Below are 15263 nucleotides of genomic sequence, written 5' to 3' on the forward strand. Positions count from 1 at the left end.
AAAAAAAAAAAAAAAAAAAAAAAAAAAAAAAAAAAAAGAAAGAGAAAAAGGTGGGAGATGGTCAGGACAGCTGAAGCATGCCTTAAGATTGCAAAAAGGAGACTTAATTTTGTGTGCACCCTTTCCTACTTGGCCAAGTAATTATTTGTTAAATAGGTATAGAAGAGTCAACCTGTGAGTATTTTTAGACACACAATTTATGCACATAAAATAATGGTGGAATAAGACACATGGAAACAACTTAGCTGGCTAAGCCAAACCAAGATATTTTAGTCTCTCAAAAGAACACTGTATATTCAGATTTAACTTTCTGAAGTAAGACTTGTATATAGCAGATTCAGGTCCTACCTCTAGTGGGTAAAAAGTGTTCCAATCTTCTTTAGGGTACTCTCTTTGGGATCTTTAGGAGTGAGATTCAAGAATTCTTGTTTTCTTTAGTTGCATTTGATCATTATAGCAAGGATGTTGACTTTTGAAACTTTCTCTAGGTAGACAGTTACATTTGAAGAAATATTTACAATCTATACTACCAATTTATGGAATTTCTGTATTGGTAACAATATAGATCTACAAATTTTCGGTACAGTTTTATCATAGTTATTTGTAATATGATTGACAAAGGTACCTTTCCATGTGGCTTACTCCATGATAATGTCTGTTATACCCTTGTTTTTAAGTAATGAAAGAGCAAAAGGGCAATAGGCACAGTTGTGGGTAGTATTTCTCTGTTTATTCAGATAAGCATTCAGTAAATGGTCTCTGCCAAACACTAGGGAATCAATGTTGCAAAGCACAGACATGAATTACTGTGTAGCTCTCTTTTTCTCGGGGGAGGGGAATGAAGGATATTCGATGAACAGGAAATTAACTTATGATGAGGAGAGTAGGATGCTTGAGGACATGGTACTGTGGATACCATTAAAGGCCTGAGTGATGAAGGGAACACTTGTTGGAAGAATTGATTGTTTGTAAGAGGCCTGCAGGTTGAGTGGACTCAGCCAGAGTGGGAGAGGAGGAATAAACACACTTAACCTGTTCTGTGCTATCCCTCAGTCCCTGGTTATTAATTTAAACCTTTGTCCAGTATAAATTAACCTTTTACAGTTTGGTGTTTGCTGATAGAAATTCTATCATTATAATCTCAAGTAATCTTGAAGTATTTTAAAAGAAGAATTATCTAGTGAGAAATTGTCAATTAAATATAATTGCTGAGAGCCATGTTTTGTACTTTTTCATGTCACTCATCGTCTCTCTTACCTTCCTTCTCCCTCTTTTTTGAGGGATTGGCATCTCTTTTGGTTTTTTTTTCTTTCTATACTGTCTTTTACATTGTCTCCTGGTACATTTTATTTCTCACCCAATTTAATCCATGACCCAAATGTCTGCTTTTGCTGCTGGGTGCTCGTTGGACCCAATGGGACTGAGGTTTGGACACTTCAGTTCTCAGTACATGGAGATCATCTGTAGACTTTGAAATATGGCTGATAAGTGGTACTATGTACAGAGCTGATCTGTAAATGTGATATTTCAGTTGTAAGACGTTTGTACTGAATTTTTAAATAGAATACTAGCATCATTCTGAGAAGCAGGTAAAATATACAAGCAGAAGACATGGCCTCTTTCATATTTTGAGCATAAAGGGCATACATTTGGATAACAAATATGTCTCTGCATGGCTCAAGATAAATCCTTTATACAGAATACTGAAAACTAAGTTCTGATTACTTTAATTTTATAATAATTTTAGAATGTAACAGCAAAATCAGTACATATAACTTTGATATACTGTAAGTGGCTTGAACGCAATTTATAACTTTCACATTGACCTTGGATTTGTCCACATCTGCTCTATTGTATATATTTTGGATAATACAGTGAAAAAAAATTGTAGAGAGCTTCTTGTCCTCTGTGTAGCCCCCATCTTAGAGAACAATTTCTCTGGGTAGTATCTTTCATATAAACATTTCCTGCCTGCTGGCCTAATCTTAGCTTCTCATTTTAGTTTATTTCTCAGTTCAGTTCATTTAGAAGACAGTCCATTTTCAAATTTCATCCAGGGGTAGATGATGCTATTTTGAATAGATTATTTTTAAAAACAGAATTGTTGATTAGGAAAAAGAAATAAAACACAATTAAATTGTGAGCAGAAATCATACAACCTAAGAAGACCCAAATATGTTTAATGTTTTTCTACTTCAGGTTTATTGGAGTTCACATTTGAATTATAGTTCGTGTGACATATTTTAAAATATCATTTGAGATTAGTGCTTTGTTTTAAGTATGGTTGGGGTCAAAAATGTCTTGCAAAAGATACATGTTTTCAGAGGTGGGATTTGTAGAAGGTGTTTGTATCATGGAAGCACTATACTCATTAGTGGATTAACCCATTGGTGAGTTCATAGCTGAATGTCCTGTTAAGAGGTAGGACCTAGTTGGAGAAGATAGGTTACTCAGTTGTAACGTGGAAGGGTCCGTGGCCCCTTCTTCTGTTTCATGGTTTCCATGGGTTGAGCAGCTTTATGCCCTCCTCCATTGTGTTTCTGTCTTGGAGCCAGTAGACCATTGACTAAAGACTCTCAAACTGTGAACCAAAATAAACTTCTCTTTTAAGCTGTGCCCAGCAACAGAAAGGTGACTAATACAGATACTTTTCTCTGTACAGTAACATTTAAGGAAGAAAATCATTGGCTAAAAGCAGCTTTTGACAAATCTAAGGTGTTTGGATAAATTCTACTTTATGCTACTAAAATATCTCACCTGTAGTCTAGTGGCACTTTGCATTTTGTTACTATTTGGCCACTAATCTTAAACCAGAATACTTGACAGGTGTTTAAAAGAGAAGTCAGAAGTAAATGGACAAAGGTAGCATAACAGCTTAAAAGGGCCTCCTTGGCTACATTTGAGATAAACTTAACATTTTAAGTAATGGTAATAATGGGGTATTACAAATTTTAACACACTGAATAAAAGGAATCTGAACTCATTGATACTTTAAAAAGTGAGGAAGGCAACTACATAAAAGGGTTACCATCTTGCAAATACCAATCTAACAGTTCATTCTAGCAAAGATCACCACTGGTTACTGTAGCCCTCTGGCAAATGGTTTGATAGAGAAAGATGTCATATATCACCTTACTCAAGTGATCAAACCATGCAGCACCAAATGATTTAAACCATATTTTGTGCCTGCTCATGTTATAGTATGGAATTTATCTTTATGTAGAACTCTTGCCAAATTCTTTTTAGCCTGTTAGTCATGACTAAATAGTTACACAATTTAAATAGTAGTATAGTCTTGAAAATTGGCTCTTTGGATAGAGGACTATTGTCTAGAATGTGTACAGAGATGTGTTATGTACATGTACCAACTTTCCACAAGGAATGTAAACATTATGTATTATTGGTACATACATATACTAATAAACTAAAATTTTTTTTAAAATGGCAAGTAAAATGAGAAGTTCAAATGGCCAAGAAGAACTGTATATGAAAAAAGTTTAATATCTTTCTCTAGTCTTTAAAAAATGTAGAAAACTACAGTGAGATCCCATCTCACCCCAATCAGAATCACTGTCATCAAGAATATAAAAAACAGTTAATGTTAGGATGTGGGAAGGAGGTGAGGGGATGGTGGGAAGAGAAATCTTTCTACATTGTTGGTAGGAATGTGTATTAGTACCACCACTTTGTAAATCAGTATGGAGATTCTCAGAATACCATTTGATCCAGCTATACCATTCTTAGACGTATTTCCCAAAGAATTCAGGGCTGCATATCCACGTTTATAATAGCTCAATTCACAACTGATAGATGAATAAAGAAAATGTGGTATGTATATACAGAGTGGACTATTATTCAATCATAAAGAAGAATAAAATCATGTCATTCACAGGAAAATTGATAGAACTAGAAACTGTTATGTTAAGTGAAATTGGGCAGTCCCAGAAAGTTAAATACCACATATTTTCCCTCATATGAGAAATTTAAAAATACATAAATCAACTGGTAAATAATTAAAGGAGAGAGCACAGGAAGCCAGAAGGTAGACTTCTGAATGGGGAAGAGGCCAAGCAAGAGAGGAGAGGAGAAGTAAAGTGGAACGATGGGATTGAAATTTGTAAAGGCTGTTAAGTGCATGTGCCAATTTCTCAGAGTGAACTCCCTCATCATGTAATGGTAACATGCGCTAATAACATACAATTTAAAAGTGAAGAAGAAATAAACTGATTCAGAGTCTTCAAAAACGTTAACTTTTTAGGACAAAATCCATTAGGGTTTTTTGCTTCTACATTAAGGAGACTAATCACCCTGACAGCAGATGCCATACCTGATTGGATCCTTGACTGGATCCTGAATTCAGGGGAGAAAAACGTTAAAGGCTTTATTGGAATAATTTGGAAAATTCAAATGTAGGTTGTGGATTGGATTTTATTCCATTTGTGTTAAATCTCTTGATTGTGATAATGTGATTGTGGTTATATCCAGGCATGGTGTCTCACATCTCTACTCCCAGCTACTAGAGAAGCAGAGGCAGAAGGATCTCAAATACAAGGCCAATGCGGGCAATTTTGCAAGAAATTGAAAAGATTGGGATTGTAGCTTAATGATAGAGTGCTGCTTAACATGTACAAGAACCTAGGTCCAATCCTCAGCACCACCAACCCCCAAAATGTTTTTGTGGCTATATAAGAGATCCTTGTTCTTAGGAAAACATTTAAACTTTGAGAATAAAGTGTCATAAAATCAATAATTTCCATTCTCCATTCAAAACATTCTGATAAAGTATATATGTGGCAAGATAAATCATAAACATGTAAATACAGCAAAGTGTTATGAATTGGCCAATCTATGTGAAGAGTATTTGGATATATTTCTTAGCTCAAGCTGCTATAACAAAATACCTTTAACTGGCTAACTGAAACAATAAACGTTTGTTTCTTTGTTTTATAGTCCTGGACCCTGAGAAATCCAGGATTAAAGTGTGGTTATACGTGCTGCCTCATCAGGCTGTGCTTCTCCCTTTGGAGTGGACACCTCACTGTCTCCTCACATGGCCAAAGGAAGAAGCAGAATCTCTCAAAGACCCTGAGCATGTTCAAGAGGGCTCTGTCTTTATGACCTCATCTAATCCTGATTACCCCCAAAGTTCCCACCCCTACTGTCTTTGCACTAGGAATTATGAGAGGACACATTCAGTCCATAACAGTGTTCATAGTACCACTCCAGATTTTATAGGTTCAAAATGTTTTTAAAAATAAATGTTTACAAATAGGTTTTACATAAAATTTTGCATTTCCAGATTCTCTGAGAAAATTGGAATATCTGTTAAATTTAGTCTGTAGTTCCTCATGTGTAGTTCACTGGATGTATGCCAGCTGCCCGCTATAGTTGTTCCCTTTCCTGTTGCCTTACATTTCTGTCATCGTTATCATTGATGCTAGCAGGCTGATGGCTCTAGACATTTGAATATGTAACCCAGTATCATAGATGGTGATAGCCTTTCCATATGGCAAAACTCTGATGAGAACTGGAGCCCTGGCACATGAAGTTAGCTCTGCATCTGATGCCCGTATCAGCTGGTGAGCTGCACTCTGTTCTTTGGCAGTAGATTGAATGTGTAGCCTTACCCCGCTTAGTCATTTGAAACATAATTAAGAAAATGTTGATATAAAAACTTCAAAACTTGCTGTATGGGTGGTGTAAATATTAAAATTCTCTTTCAGATGTAATGTATTGTAGAATTGTGTTCTGTAGATTCTGCCCATCTGCCCTCATAGCCTTGTGAAAGTATTAAATAAGCTTCTTAGAATTTTTCCGTGTGGCATGCCAAGTCTTAACGAAAAAGCATTTTGTGGAAACACTTATAGATGCTACTGCAGAAAGTCATGCATAAACTTTAATTATCTTTGTAAGTTGTTCTATCCTGTGTTTAAGCAACTACCTTCCTGTTACACACCCAGAGAGGGCACCAGCTCTTGCTGGATAATCATGGAGTTGAGCCTTTCCCCAAAATAAAAGAACTATATCTGGCACAGGTTAGGGCTCAGTGAGCTAGTAGATAGTTCAGACATGCAGGGGGAAGAAAAGGATAGGGCTGCTGTTAAGCTTGCCAGGCAAGCATATGTGTAATATTTTATCCATTGTGGTAGAAGGGTTGAGGAGTGGTGCCTGCTCATCCCTCTTTAATTTGATGTTCTTAAAAATGTTTGTTAAATTTGTCTAGTTCCATACATGCATAGGATTTTTGCCTTGTGAGGTGAACACAAGGATTTCTCTTAGGAAACTTGACAGAAATTCATATACTATAGAATCTCCCAGAACTCAGTTTAGTTCACATCAAAGTAGGTGGTTAGGAGACAAGGCTTAAATTGGTTTGGGAGCCAAACAGAGTACATGGTATTTTCCCTTTCCCCTACTTTTCATTAAAGACCACACCCTGCACTTTGGTGGTGCCTCTCTTACTACCTAAGGTGTTGTGCTGCTTTTGCCAAAAGGGGCCATTTGCTTATGAGTGAATTAGTGTGTATGTTCGGGATAGGACTTGGCTTCAAATCGTGGGTCAGGAAAGAAAATCATTCTTTTTACTGAATTCCAGAAATAGCAGCACAAGTTCACAGGAAATTAGCCCCTGCTGTTCCATTTACATTCTCTGTCCATATCTCCCATCCAACTGGGTACTGCAAAAGGGATTCATCTCCAATTTTCTCCTTTCTTTTGGGTTCTGGGATCTTTTGGGACCCAAGCCTCTTTTGAAAATACTTTCCTAGACCGGAATGGAACTTCATACAACATATGTCCACCTGCTGACTGCTTTCTTTTTCATTGTTGAGAGTCTAGTATGCCTTTGGCTATCTTTTAGAATTTGAAATAATCACTCAACTAGCTAAATGCATGGTAAGATGTTTATCTTTGCTTTAGGACCATTGATTATCAAGATATTTCTGGAATAGTTCCCATTTGGGATTAACTGCATCATCCTTGTAAGGTGTTATGCAAATGTACTCAGAGGTGATTTTAAGTATGTTTAATGTTTGAATTTAAGACCATTACCTGTAGGTCATAATCACTAAGTGGAGGTTCTGAAGTAATTAATCCTATTTTTATGTGTACTTATTTATTCCTTTGCCCTCCCAGCGTAAGTATTCTCTGCTGAACGTGGTGATAGCCAATTTACTTTTTCAAATAAAAAAAGCATCTACAAGCATTCTTATGTTTTCTTCTTCCTTCTTCATTCTCACAGGTATTATTAGTAGGAGTAACTGGATATCTAACTTGTCCATATTGTTGAGCTATATTTTTCTTTTCATCCTAAAGTATTTTTTTCATTTAGTGCCTTTGATTGTTTACTGTTGACTTTAAACCTCTTATCCCCCGAGATGGGCATGATCAGACACAGTATGTTCTACTCATTCCCACCAGTTTTATTGTACATGATTTGTTAGAGTTACCCATGTCAGCTCCTTGGCAAATCTCAGAGCACATATTCTGTTATATTGGACATATCTGTGAATGAGGAGACAGAAGGTTCTGAGAGAAGTAATGCTGATGTCATCCCATTGGAATGAAGGCTGTTACAACCTTAAATACATTCTATAGCTAGCAGCTAAGTGTGTAGCTGTATTTCTTTTCTAAGAAGGAAAAAATGTGAAACAAACCAAAGAAGTAAATTGTGTTTATAAAAGGGGATATTTTAATTAGTGTAGGCCTTGCAGTTATTCAAACAGTCTGAACTTACATTTCTTTTTGGAGCAAACATGAAAACCATTATTTATGGAAAGTTTAAATTTCACATGACACATCTTCCCTCTATGTGTGTGGTTTTTTAAAAAACTGTTTTGCTTGTGTATTTTTATTTTAACCTTTTCTTTGGTAAAAATGCTTCATTTTCTTGTTAGGAAAGTTGCTTTGAGGGGGAAGAAAAGACCTGAGTCTTGAGCTGAGCCCCCCTCCCCCACATTTCCAAATAAGCTCATTCTCCCCTCATTGGGAATATGTTTGAACTAGAGGCTCTCATCCTCATTCCATTTCAAGAAATGTTCCACCCCAAAATATGCCTATATCTGCAGTTTCTCTGTGTAAAGCTGTCTCTATCCTGGTATCCTCTATTTACTGTACTGATGAATTGATCTTTTCAGGGAAAAACACTTTCATACACTAAGGAGGGCAGGATGTAAAGGTGGGGTGCCATGTCCATCCAGCCAACCAGTTGTCAACAGAAGTGAAGGAGGGGGAAGAAGGGTTTTGATCTGTTTGCTGTTAACTTAGCTGTATACAGTCAGAGAAGGAATGGACCCTCAAGGAGGTCCACACAAAAAATGAAGTCATCAGAATTATAGCTGGAGGCTAATCTAAAGAGATGTTATAGCCAGGCCTGCAAGATAAACAGAAACTTGAGATTGTATTGTAATTAGCAGCACCTGGTCCAGTGGGCCCAGAGAGGCATCAGATGCATAGGTGGGTGACCAGATCATCAGGACGCTCATAACTCTTCCCTTGCCCAAAATGCCTTTGTTCTTTCCATGTGTCCTTCTTATGTGACTGGTTTCCCTACATCAATATTAGCCAAGTGGCTGTACTTGAAATTCTGTAGGTTGATTGTAGTTTGATTCACATTGTATCCACATTGTGGTTTTGCTATATGTGTTACCCATGACAAAGGGCCTTGGTGGCCACTGGTTTGGGACCCCTCCTGTCTCTCAGTTTTCTCTTAATAGACCTTGCTACTCTAACTTCTTTTGTCCCTTGGAATTCACTCAACCATATTTGGGGGACAAGAACTCGGTGCATTTGACATCTCTCAGTCAGGAGTTACGTTTTTCGTTCATCAGTGGCAGTTTCAGTGTGAGAACAAAGAAATATAAATTTGGATTCCTAGATTTGCCTCTCAGCTCATTTACCCACTGCAGACTGGAAGGAAGAAGCCAGCCCCCAAACTGGGGAAGATATACCTGTCCTGTGAGGGGGAAGAAAAGCCCTGAGTCTTGAGCTGAGCCCCGCTCCCCCGCATTTCCAAATAAGCTCATTCTCCCCTCATTGGGAATATGTTTGAACTGTGGCCTTACCTGTGGCCTTACCCAGAACCTTGCTGTTCTGTCCTTTTGAGGACAATCTCCTTCTCAGTTGGCACACACCAAAAACCCTTAAGGGGGAAGAAACAAAAATAAGACATCATTTTCCTTTTAACTTTTTATAAAAGAAGACATCCTTAAGATAAAGCACCAGGGTTTGGTTTGGTTTGTTTTGTTGATTCATTTTTGTGAGGGGAGTAGCTAGTCTTTATTTCTTCTCTCTCTCAAAATATGGGTGGTGTGTGTGTGTGTGTGTAAGAAACAGAAAAAGAAAGCATGTGAGCAAGTGGAAGCTTGATCCAAGCTCTGACATACACATGTCATACAGCCATTTTATGGAAACACTGACAGTTCAGAGACACATGTAAACATCCCCAGGGAGAGTTAGGCAAGCAGGCTTACTTAACTCAGTTATTTAGGGAGTAGAGTTGTGAATTTTAACATTTTCATATGCGACTGTTTGTTAGCTTTCATACAATAATTTATTTTATATATGGTAAGTAACTATCACTTTAGTTCAATTAAACAGATTTTATTTTCACTCTTGTGAAAATTGTGTGCCTGGGATTTATTTAATTTTCTTCCCTTAGTCTGTAGCAGCACAAATGGAAAACCATTAAATGAATGTGGTATAAATGCATTTTTCTCTTCTTTTTCCATATTTGCAATTAGAACCTTAAAAAAAAGGAGTCCAGGTAGGCTTTGATGCTACATTCTTTTGATGTAACAGGGTGCCACCAGAAACAAGGTGGCAGTGACTGTGCTGTCCTTTCCTTTCCCTACACTTTGCCCTTCTCATTTTTAATCTTTTCAGAATCCTTTGTTCATTTGGTTCCATTCATGGCCTGGCTTTTCTTGTGCTTTCCTGACATACTTGTTTCCCAGATCAGTGGCCTTTGCTCTATTCATTTGGCAGCATTTTCCAAATTGGAAAAGAAAAGCCAACACAAAGCTTTTCATGTTACTTAGAAGGTCTCCTCTACTGCCCTCTCTTCCTCCCACTCAGTGCAAAGGCCCTCTTCCTCCTGACCCCAGAGCTCTGCTAATTCATCACAATTCAGTCAAAAGTTCTACTTGCTTTGGGAACATGTACTAAATCACATCTGTTCTCTGAACCTCAACTTGCTCATGTTTCTCATCCTTCTCTCTTGGTCAGCAAAGACACCTGCCAACATTGTGCCCAGCTTGGGAGATAAAAAACTGTGATGTGCTAAGTAGACATCAGTCCTCCTCACTGCTATAAAATGAAGCAGAGAATGTCCACCTTGCTAGGAATGCTGTAAGAATCAAAGGTGATAGTGCACCAACCAGCATGTACCTAGGTGCTCAGAACATGTCAGCTGCTGTGACCGTAATCAGAGGCAGATGGACAAGATCATGTTGCCCTGTCTTGAAGGTTGATTTTATCTCACAAGCTGATCTTTCACTTGCGTTTCTGGCTTTCTCCTGCAACCCATTCTTTTTATTTTGGACAGATCTTTTTCCTTCTAATCTGCCCTTCTACCCCATTTTTCCTTTTTTCTGTCAAGAATGCAAACATTTCTTTTATTCTCTGCATTGAAAAGTGAGTGCTTTTAATTCCAATTTTTGTGAAACACAGTATTCTTTTTAATTTTTCTTTCAAGCACTAAGTCCAGCAGGAAATCCTGAGGACTCCTCCTTTGCAGATCTCTTTCATTCTTCCCTTCTGTGTGCCTTGAGCATGATACCAGTCCTTTTCTTATCTAAATGTTTATTACTTGAATGGTGGGATCTGGCTCCTTGCTTTACTTTCTAAGGTAATGGAAGTGTATGGGCATAGCAGAAGGAAACTTTGTCTCTTTCAGCTACATGTTTGAACATATTTAGCCGTGTGAGTGAAACCATAGGGTCCTTTAAAGTCTACAGTAATCAGATACTGAGGTAACTTTAAGGATGGAGTCCATTTGTTTATTGCAGCTATGTTGGTAGCTTTTGTTTTTAGTTTATTTTTTCTCCTGACAGTTAACTTTTGAGTTAATGGTATTTAAAGTTTAATTACTTAGTAGGGGTCTTCCAGAAAACATGAGGCTATATCCTTTTGACTTATGGATATCTCCTCTATCTATGTCTTAACATGAATGCATGATTATAAGTGAGTTGGTTTTTTGAATGTACATTTTCTTATAAAAAGTTGCTGTTTATGATATTACCACTACACCATTTGTTTTCCTCACTGCAATAATAGTATACCTATTCTAACTAGAATGCAATGGGAAAAATGAGAACCTATTACCTTTTAAAGTTTAGGGTGGAGCCACTAGGACTTTCTTGTTATTTTTTAATGTCAACTTTATTATTTATTTGGTCACAAGTATCTTTTGAGCTTGAGCTATTCAGGATCTGTGCTAGGTGCTGCTAATAAATGGTGGTGATGTCTTCAGAAGGATTTAGCAAGCTGAAAGGCTGTCTTTATAGGATCCACAAATTAATATGCTCATTACATTTTGAAAGGATTATTAGGAAAGAATATGTAAGAGAGACCTGTATGTGACCCACAAAATTTGAAATATTTTTCTGGTTCTTCACGGAAAAGGCCTGTAATGCCTCTGTCCTTTTAAAGCTTCGATCTTAATAAGAAAGACCAGTCATAAGCAAGGGAAGAAACAGATGAAAGAATTCTCGGGTTCTGGTAGATCCTGGGCAGTAGGATTGGAGAGTGAAGTTGGGGCAAGGGAGCAAGTGTAAGAGTGAGAGTCTCTGAGGAGGTGACTGAGATCAGACCTGAGCAATGAGCATAACCAGCCCTATGTGGAACTGGGTTTGTTAACTCATGTCACCCTTAAGTTCCACTTCTCCCTTCACCACTATATGCCTGCTTCTCCATGGGGCTGAGGTAGTTGTTGGTTCTTAGGAAGCTTTTTGAATGTTCTCTGTGGATAGTAATCACATGGCACTGTAACTGCACATTTATTTTCATGACCCCTTCTACCCATTAGACTTGAAATATCTTGGGGGAAGTGTACATCTTGGTTGGTAATCATATCTCTCTAGTATTTAGCTCATCAACTAGGTTGAACAGTTAAATGGAGTCTGCCATAAACTTAGTATTAGATTCTTATGAAGCATGTTGTGAAAATCAAGAGGCTCTTCTGACAAGCAGATTGTTTAATTTCTGTCATTTACCTTTTTAAAAAATACATCTTTGCCATGCCATCTTCTGTATTCCAAGTACTTTTCCTCTTTAATTTCTAGAATATAATTCTCAACCATTACGGCACATGCCAGTTTTTCTCTCTTATTGAAAAATATCATTTATCTAGTTGATTAAGACAAAACTGGGAAACTGTTCTTGATTCTCCACATTCCCTACCACTGCCTATCACATCCAGTCTTTCAGCACTTGTACCTTCAAAACTACTCCTTTTTACCATCTTTACCACCAGTTCTAGCCTAGGCCAGCTCTATCCTTTACCTAGGCTTCCGGTAACATACTGCCTGGTCTTTTTGCTTCCAAATTTATGTCCATTATTCACACAGAAGTCAAACATCTCTTAAACACAAAATAGGGTCAGCCCTTCTTTTGAATACCCCTGTGACTATCAGACTTAAAAATTTGAGCTACACATACATACGTACATACAGATGTACATACATACATGATAAACATAAAAGTTTCATCTTACAGCCCTGTGTGGACTGGCTACTGTTCCTCCACCCTCATATCTTCATTATCCTCTGCTTTTAACTGCACGGTCTCCCTACTTGTCCTGTTTATAATCCTTTATTCCCTATTGTCCATTGAATTACTAAGTGGAACTGTGTGTTAATTTAGTTGACATTGTGATTACTTAAAACTCTATCCTGCAAATTAGCACAACTACGGTGAAATCACATCCCACAGGCATGCCCACTTCTGATTCCATTTTCAGGTTCATGGTACTAAATATCCATGGTAACAAGCAGCTGACCAGGGGGAAGGAAATTGACATCCTTATTGTACTCTAATGTATTTTCTTTTTTCCTTTTTTCTTTTTTGCAACACAGAATATGAGTTGGAAGTAAAGAGGGTGCAAGACATTCTTTCTGGAATAGAGAAACCACAGGTATGTTTTCTGCATTTCTCAGTGTAAATGACACTTCATTAAGTATTTCAAAACTACTTTATTAAGTATTTCAAATGTACTTTTCTTTTGCTTACATAGTAGATAAGCAAAAGAACCCCATTCCCATTGATGATTATTTATAAACTATGAAATATGGTGGTCAGTTATTAATGGGACATGAAAATATACAACAGCAGTCTTCTGTAGTTACCTGCTGAAATGTCATCTTTATTCAGATATTCTGAATGCACTTAGGTATTCTCAACTTCCAAGGATACATTTTTTTTTTCTTTTGATAATTTCCTTTTACCTAGGTAAATGTAGCAATAATAATTTCTGAAAACCTCAGAAATTCCAAGTATTTTTCCAAATAAATTTCAAAAAGATATTTAAATATTACTTGAGAAAAATAAGTTCAGGACATTGGGTGCAATGGCAAGGAAAAAATCTGGGAGCTGTGATATTGTGAGGTTTTAAGTTTGATTTTGCCAGGTGCTTTGAAATTCAAGTGAAAAATTCAGATTGTTGATTCAGCCTTTCATCTGAGATTAGAGAGCCAGAGTTCTTTGGAGTGTTTTCTAGCTGAGTTGGAAAACTTTGACTCTTCATGTGTTTCAAATACTGAGGCTTTTTCACTGAAAGGTCCAAACATGCCTCAGGGTACATAGTTGAGTTTGACGAAACCTAAAACATGTGGGTGTTTCAGAGGAGGGGCATAATAAGGCACTTGTGGAGGCGTGGGGCCTTGATGTATGGATGGGGTGTCTGAACTACTCTGGGAAGGAGCAGGCTACCAGTGGGGGTTTTTGAGAAGACATTGAGTAGTCAGAGCTGCATTTTCAGCATGACCCAAGCAGTTGGCAGATGGGTTGGTGTGAGAAGTGGGTGGACCCAGGGAGAGAAGTGTCAGGAATGTGCTAGTGCAGTCTAGTGAGGGGCTATTGGAGCAAAATTAGGATAATGGTATCAGGTGTGGCACGGCCATTCTCTTAGCGAGAGTGATGGGGTCTGGGGCAGGTGTTTTTTGGTGTGTGACCAATAAAGAATGGGATGTAGCAGGTGATGGTAAGGAAAAAGCATTAAAGTTTATTAAGGCAATAGTATGCTCGGGGTGAGCAGGATCATGCCTGTGATAAGAAAGTAGCATGAGCAATGGGAGCATACAGTGTAGGTGTTAAAATACTGTGCTGGTTTAGGGGAACCTCTCTGGGGGATCTTTATGATTTACAACATGATTGACAGGGTATTGAGTCATGTCAGCTGCATGTACTGCACATATCCTTTTGTATAATTTATCCTGTTACAATTGCACGTATGCAATGTAGTCTATATGAACCCTTGATGAGGTCCAGGTGAAGAAAGTTCAGTGTAGGTCAGCCACACATGTGTCCTGGTTTAGAGTTTTGGAATTTTTCAGGGAAGGTTTGGGGTGTCTTTGCTTTTATTTTATCCCTGCCTCTGGGTGGGTAGTAAGACTGGGGCCAAGGGTTAAGGGGAGGTGGCCCTGGGCCACAGAAGTTCAGTTAAGTGGAAGGGAGTACTCCATACCCCTAATTGTATTATCTATATTAATTCTAGAAATACATCAGTAAGACTTTATAACCTATTAGATACCAGGTGTTGTCATGAGTAACTGAGCTTTCAGTTGAAGATGCTTTCTCTTGAGTTGTATCCTCATTATTGTCCTCATAGTCGTTATTTAGTACCACCGGTACTACCTCTGGTTTCACTGTGTCTTCCAGGTATCTCTGCCACTGCGTTTATACATTTACTCCATTCATTAATTTCTACATCTTTCCTAGTTGTGAGTAGTTTCTCTAGGATAGGTTAAAGCCTGTGTCCTTTTTATCTCTTCAGTGCTGTTCTTGGACACACTGGGTTTGTCTCACTGGCAGGGCATCCAGAAAGATAAATGATCACAGATGTCTGATAGATTCAGCACTGTGGAGGGAGGAGGATCAAGACACTGGGAGATTAGGTGCACAAGAAGGATAGTTAAAATTGTTGTAATGGGTGAGAGTTTTGGAGGCAGGAAGTGCAGTATAAGAGTCTCGAAAAGGTTCACAGGTGGAATCATGGGGAAAGCTTTTATTTATAGCAAAGAAGAAAAATCCTTTAGGAAAACAGAGGA

At 37.8% G+C, this 15263-nt stretch overlaps 1 protein-coding gene across 2 annotated transcripts in view; it reads left to right on the forward strand.

The window, feature by feature from the left end:
* Fndc3b (fibronectin type III domain containing 3B) overlaps nucleotides 1-15263 on the forward strand; it is a 261521-nt gene that overhangs the window by 148790 nt on the left and 97468 nt on the right. For both annotated transcript variants that reach the window (XM_013513455.1, XM_005383007.2), the window contains one exon: nucleotides 13074-13132. In XM_013513455.1, the coding sequence (XP_013368909.1) occupies nucleotides 13074-13132 (59 nt within the window). The remainder of the gene's footprint in view (nucleotides 1-13073; nucleotides 13133-15263) is intronic.

This window comes from Chinchilla lanigera, unplaced genomic scaffold, assembly GCF_000276665.1.
Source record: "Chinchilla lanigera isolate Chin_1 unplaced genomic scaffold, ChiLan1.0 scaffold00019, whole genome shotgun sequence".
Lineage (NCBI taxonomy): Eukaryota > Metazoa > Chordata > Mammalia > Rodentia > Chinchillidae > Chinchilla > Chinchilla lanigera.